Genomic DNA, 6,984 nt, shown 5'->3' on the forward strand with positions numbered 1-6,984 from the left:
ATATTTTATCGAGTTACAGCACTAATAATAAATTAGTCGCCGACAAACGTTAAATTATAATGATAATTTAAGTTTTCATATTAAAAAAATTTATCATTTAAAGGTCAATCTACTAGGTTGATGTAACTTATGAACCTGAGCAAACCATTAATCGAAGCTTGATCATTTATTTGGGTGATCTAATATTACAAATATGGATTTACGCGTATATGTTTGTCTATTAGAGCATAACAATGCACGTAATCTTTTTCAAAAAAAAAAACAATGCACGTAATCTTCAGTTTTTATCTCCTTCAATTTATATGTGGATCAATACCAGTGGCGGAGCCAGGATTATATTTTACTGGGGTCGACTTATATACGAAAAATATTGATACAAAAGATAAGCGTAAAACGAAAATACATAGTAGTATTTTGTGCATAGATTTAAAATCTACATTTTCTCATAATATTATGAATTTTTAATATTTTTTTTAAAAGTAATTTAAGTTTAGTAAAGTATATTTTTAAAAAAATATCGGCTGAAAAGCAACAAAAATCAGAATATTATATTGTTCTATTTGTCATCATTTAATTTCAAACGTGTTAATATTTATTTTTCTAATTTCAGTTATAATATACAGGTTAAAAAATAAAACTCAAGTTCTTTTATGTCTAGATGATCTTTATATCTCTCTTGCATATAATGAAATTTCTATGGACCACTTTAGAGAAAAATAAAGACAACATTAAGAGAAAAAATCTTCATATCTACGTCAAGAGAAACATATTTAATAAAATGTACTATTGGACCTCAATTAGAATTATCTACAGAAAATATTCATAGTACATTAAAGATAATATTAATATGAGTAAATGCGTGCAATTATGCATAGAGATAAAAATAGAAACCAGATTTATGCATTTATTTGTTTTCTGTTTTCATTAGAAATAAGAAAAATAAAAGGATTTCTTTTAAGAAATGTGAAGTGAAATATAGAAAGGGGTCAAAGACATGATTAATAAGGGGTCAGTAACTGAATTTTGATGTAATTTAAGAATAAATTAAAAAATCTAGTGGGGTCAGCTGACCCCCCATCTCGTGACTAGATCCGCCTCTGATCAATACCCTTGTCCCTGGTCATGGGTCTAAATGTTGGCGAAAGTATAAGTTTTTTTTTATTTTGAGAAAGAAAGATTATAAATTTTTTTTTTTACTAAGAAAGATTATAAGTTCTCTTAAGTTAAAGTGTATAATCTAAATTCTAAAATAATGTTAAGGGATCCATACGCAAAATAATATTTGAAGGACAAGAAATATTGATCTGAGTTATCCTCAACTTTTCCAACTTCATTTCATTTTTAATTCTAAAATAGAATAAAATGGAATGAAATGAAGTGTCCAATAAAAATGTTTTAATCTAATTCTATATTTTATTTTATAAATGGAATAATCTATTTTTTGTCTATTCGTTATTACATTCTAGAGTAAAAAATATATTACAATTAAAACATTTTTACTCCATATTTTTTATTCTATCTTGAAAAAAAGTTAGAGTTTTACAATAAAAACTAATAAGATTTTGGAGGGGAAGGAGGAAGGAGGAGGGGGAAGGTAAAAATCCACAAAATGAAAAGTAAATCAGAGTATAAGAACTAACAAAAAAGTTAAAGTTATGGAATTTAAAAACATAAACAATTAGGACATTAGTAAAAGAATATTGTTATAACTTATTATCATTTTTATCAATCGATTCTTTAGTTTTTGGTGAATTTCTAAAAAAAAATTATTTTATCTTGAATCGTGATTTCTGATATTTTTAATGGAGTCGATTTTCAAAATATGGTTTTGCTATGAATATGAAATAAGGGTATGACTGAATGATACTTTTGGAGTAAATATTTTGAAGAAAACTAAATACCAATAAAGTGAAATATAACAGAAATATTTTCCAGCTATTTTCATCTGAATTCTGCTGAAAAGGTTAGAATATTTTCCACTTGTCTTAACACAAGTAAAATATTATGTCCTCTTTCTTCCTCTTTTTCTGTTCCATTTATTTATTTATTTTTTAGTTTCACCATTTTACTCTATTTACTAATTTTCTTGTCCTCTAACTTCGTCTATTTTATTTACTCCTGGTTGCGCTGTCGTTTCCAGTCCCACTCTAAAAATTAAGGTAGTTTGGATGATGCAAACAGACAAAAATATATAAAGATATTTATATGGAGAACATTTATTCTAAGACCACTTCCATCCTTAACTCTTAACATAGTTCTTAAGGGATAGAGGTCCGGTGGAACCTTTTTTTTTAAATATACACTCTCTCACTTCTTAAACCTTTTGTTTAAGAGGTAACTTTTGCACTGTGTGCGGGTTCCATGCATACGTGGTAATCCGCGATTAGTTATTTTTATTATTTTCTTATATTTTTTTTAAATCGGATAAAAAAAAAGTTTTTAAGAAATTTTTTTTTTAAAAACCTCAATTTTAGGGTTCAGGGATGGAAATGCTCTGACTTCTACCAATTTGCAAACGATTGAACCACAAACATTGGGGAAGGTGAAATAAAATTTGATAAAATATGTTGTGATTTGATAGGCCGTGGCCTATGATCCTATGTACCCATGTGACATGATAAGTGATGTTTCTTCAATTGTCCATTGCCTTAGAGCTTGTAGTCGTTGGCATCTTCTACTTTCCCGCCAATTATAATATACAAAATCGTGAAAGTTAATGGTATCTCCTTACTACTAGAAAACATGAACTTTTTTAACACTTAAAAGATTATATTCATTAACGGAACATTTTACATAGGAACAAACTGAAGATCAAGCCGACAACTGATAACCAAAGCCGACGAGTTAAACAAATTTTCGGAGTCATAAGCCAGTGGATAAAGATCAATCCCTGGAAATATAATACATGTCGATTAAAAAAAAAACCTAAAGATAAAAGCTAGGAAACATAGATGAAGACAATGATGAAAACTCCTAAGTAACAAGACACCCAAACTCCTATCGGCTCTTCGATGAAGAGAACTTAAAACTGATACCTCCCATAGTGAATAGCGCAAACAGATTTAAGAAAGAAATCAAAGCTTCAAATGGGGAACATAACAAAAACTCTATAAAATTCACCCTAAAATGACTAAGTCAACATGTGACAAGGAACCGAAGAAATCAACATGCGACAAAGGAGCGTCAAAGAGAAGCAAGTTAAGGACAAGGCCTCAATCAGACCTCTAGGTTGAAGAAACAGACATTAACCTATATATATATATATATCACACTCCCATCTGCCTTCGAGTTGATATCAATCGTTAAAGTAAATTACGTTTTTAGAGTAATATATTGTATATAACATAAGATTCAAATTGTGCACGCTTGAAAGGACTTCAAGAAAATGGTCGTTCTAGTTTTATTGTCTTATAATACGTTGTCACTTGCCCACATATATGTTCATCAATTTTATTGTACAACTTCGATTGTCGCGTGCTTACTTTATACGACAGCACACAATAATATAGCAACAAATATAGGTAGAATTCTACCTTTGTAGTTGATAAGTCTGCGATTTATGTATATAAGCAAAATGTAGATTTAGAGAGTAAAGAATTGTTACTTGTTAGAGAATCGCAAGTCCGTGCCAAAATGCCGATAGGTATATGATACAATATTACAAATGCAATGCTATGATAGGAGATATCTAGTTGATCTACATAATTGTTTATACAAACATTTCGTTTTAGGTGTGGAAATGTGACATGAGTGCAAACATCTCGTTTTATGTATTATGTTTTGTGATGCATCATCCGTTGGAAAATATCTATGGGGGAGACGGGAAAAATAAGAAGAATATACTTATTAGGGATCTATCCCAAAGATCTAAAGCCTTGTGATATGATTACAATGGAACTCTTATTTTCTCCATGGACTGAAAACTTATCTTTTTTCCATAACAATATGAAATAAAATAAAATATTAAAAGCGTAATTAGCAGCCAAGCTTTGGCTACAACACAAGAAAAAAGTATATTAATGTAGTGAATGTCAATAACATCATGCGTTCGAGATTACCCAATCAGTGGGAAATGGAAACAGCTCAACATACTCGGGAATGTCTTCTACAGAACTAACGCCTTGCTCACTGAACTCATACACATGAATGCTTTCATGCTCAATTGAATTAGTTAGTCCCCACAGGTCCGGAAATATTATAGAGTTGCCTCTAAATCCCTGAATCTCAGTAGCCAAGCACGAGAAGGAGCAATATTGCCCCAAGAACAGTACACGACCATCCACATCTTCCACTTGATTCCAATCCCTTCTCTCCACGTCTAACTCTGAAACTTGGAACCATATCTTCTCCTCACGGATATCAGGTATGGAAAAATTGGCGTGGCTCTCTGACCACATCTCCACGAGAAGGACCTTGTCCCCAGAGTTTAGAAGCTGTACGTTGAAGACATATAAAGCATGAAAATAAGAAAAATAATAAAGACTATAAAAACCTTCACGCCAACGCAAGAATTTCTCCAACCAACGTTAATTTATGTTTATTCAACTTTTTTCCAAAGAAAAGTTAATGCTCAAGCAAGGGTTTAAAAGTATTTTACCCAACGTTTCCTTGTCTTCTTATCACACGGTCTAGACTGCTGAAACGTAGTCACTTGTAGATAAGTTGGCTCTACAACTATTGTTCTCCCGGTGACATCAATGGCGTAAAACTTACTTTTATATGAAACTATCGCTTCAAGAATTGCATCGGGATATGTGATCTGGAGCTCAGTCCAACGCTCATCGGTTGACCTATACACCGTGGGAGCCGGGAATATGGAATTCCCTAGAACCATAAATTCGTTGTTATCTGCGTCTAAACTCATAAATCCAATGCGTCCTTCCTCCTGAAACAGATTTTGGAATCCGTCGGACCAAGTGTAACAAGCCACATGTTCTTGAGCTAACTCAATGACTTGACATCTGAGCAAGTCAAGTGAAAAAGGTGGATTCACATATCTACAGTAACTTCTTTCGAAAAAATTAGATAGAACTATATCTCCATTCTCTGTCTCCCGTAGCTTAAACAACCTGACATGATTTACATTCCTTATCAAGAGATTCAAGAAGCAATTCAGAAAAAAAAGAAGTATTACCAATATCGAGGACCGTTGTGATCAGAAGAAGACTTGACAAGATAAACACGGCTGCTCGAGACATAACAATCATCACCACAACCGCTAGAGTCAATGGGAAAAGGACAATATCTAGGTGATGTCAACGGTCGAAATTTGAGGAGGCTAGAGGATCGCCAAAAGGAACATACTGACCGGAAGTGGATCAAATCAAAGAGGTTGTCGATTCTCAAGGAGATAGAGTGGATGATCTCCGACGGCAACTCAGACCAGTTCTCCATTTTCCTATCTTGATCTGAGGATCATGTCGAGCTTGTTATATATTAGGGACATAAGTCCCACATCGGGTATTGGAAGGAATCTTAATCAATATATAAGATAGATGAGTCACTCCACTAATCACCAATTGATTTTAAGTGTGAAGCTCATCTAGCTTAACATGGTATCAGAGCCCGATCCACGCAGTCCAACCCGATCCGCCCAAAGTCGGCCCATCGATCCTTGCATGAACATTCCGAGATTGGCTCTCAAAGAGCCATCATTTCGAAGGGGCGTATTAGGGACATAAGTCCCATATCGGATATTGGAAGGGATCTTAAGCAATATATAAGATAGATGAGCCATTCTACTAATCACGCCTAAAACTAAAACTTGTTGATTTTCTCTGTAATTCTCTTAAGTTAATGCGTTGACATTTTTTTTTTGCTATCCCAAATAGTGTTCTAAGACATGCTAAGCACTCTTTACACAGTAAATGAATCTCTATCGTTTAGCATACACGTACATCTACATAAAGCATATGTTTTTTCATAAAATAATTATAAACTTAAAATTATTTTGTAAACAACTAAGCTAACAGATATAATCATATAAATATGAGAGGTAGAGTCTGCATATTGACCAGAGTTAAACATGTTCCATCTATGTCCAAAAATTTGATCTCAATTAGTTTTTTGAATATGAAAGGTTTCAAGTATTTGTTGGAAGAGTACAATTTCAAAAAAAAGTCTGAAATTCTATCCATCAGAATTCAATCAGTTTTATAAAGATGCACCGCTACTAAGCATCTTATAGTCATGGACACATCACAGAAGAATGGTGTAACAGAGAGAATGAACCAAACTTTGTATGAGAAAGCAAGGTGCATGCTTTCAAATGTTAGTTTGGAAAAGGAGGTTTTGGACTGAAGCAGAGGGTTTTAACAAGCAGGTGGAGCTGTAAGAAATCCAGTAGGATTACCGGGATTGATTGATCCACAAGGAGGGATCGAGCGATCGACGACAAACGATCAGTCGGAGTCTTCTAGTTCTTAAAATCAAATTGTTGGGTCTAAAAAATGGAGTTGTGCTAAAAGGATGCGCGAGTTGGCGTTCCTTACGACATGCTTCTTGCCAATCCAAAAATATGAAAAGTTTCTTAAAACGATTTCTTATATACTTTTAAGGTATCTATACTATTAAAGTACGAGCACATTTGGATTTTTACTATGTTTACCCCTATTAAAGAAGTTTTCTTTTGTATTCATTAATGACATTTTGGACATTTTGCATTGGTTTCTTTTTTAATTGTTTTTGGTTTGTCATTAACCACCGGTTTCCTAATTCAATTTTGGTATGTGATTATTCCGTGTTTGATACTGCATCATTTTAATATTTTTCTAACCGGACATGTTTGAAACTGCATCGTTTTTTCTCAAACTATTTAATGGTTTGGTTTTAAACCGCTTTTTCCTAAATATAATCCCAACTATCTAACAAAAATTATTTATAAAAAATAAAAATTGTTTATTGGTTCAACCAGTGGTTCAACCGGTAACTGGATTTCGATTTTAGTAGTTTTTATTGGATTTTTAATTTTTTTTTCAAACCCGA

General features: G+C 32.6%; 1 protein-coding gene across 1 annotated transcript; it reads right to left on the reverse strand.

Moving 5' to 3' along the window:
- Nucleotides 1–3,891: 3,891 nt before the first annotated feature.
- Nucleotides 3,892–5,394, reverse strand: LOC108831715 (putative F-box/kelch-repeat protein At5g24040). The gene is made up of 3 exons (XM_018605240.2): nt 5,135–5,394; nt 4,598–5,069; nt 3,892–4,433 (listed from the first exon to the last, which is right to left on the reverse strand). The coding sequence occupies exons 1-3, from the start codon at nt 5,392–5,394 to the stop codon at nt 4,041–4,043; spliced, it is 1,125 nt and encodes a 374-aa protein (XP_018460742.1). The 3' UTR covers nt 3,892–4,040.
- Between the last annotated feature and the right edge of the window lie 1,590 nt (nt 5,395–6,984).

The sequence above is a fragment of the Raphanus sativus genome, unplaced genomic scaffold, assembly GCF_000801105.2.
Source record: "Raphanus sativus cultivar WK10039 unplaced genomic scaffold, ASM80110v3 Scaffold0796, whole genome shotgun sequence".
Classification (NCBI taxonomy): domain Eukaryota; kingdom Viridiplantae; phylum Streptophyta; class Magnoliopsida; order Brassicales; family Brassicaceae; genus Raphanus; species Raphanus sativus.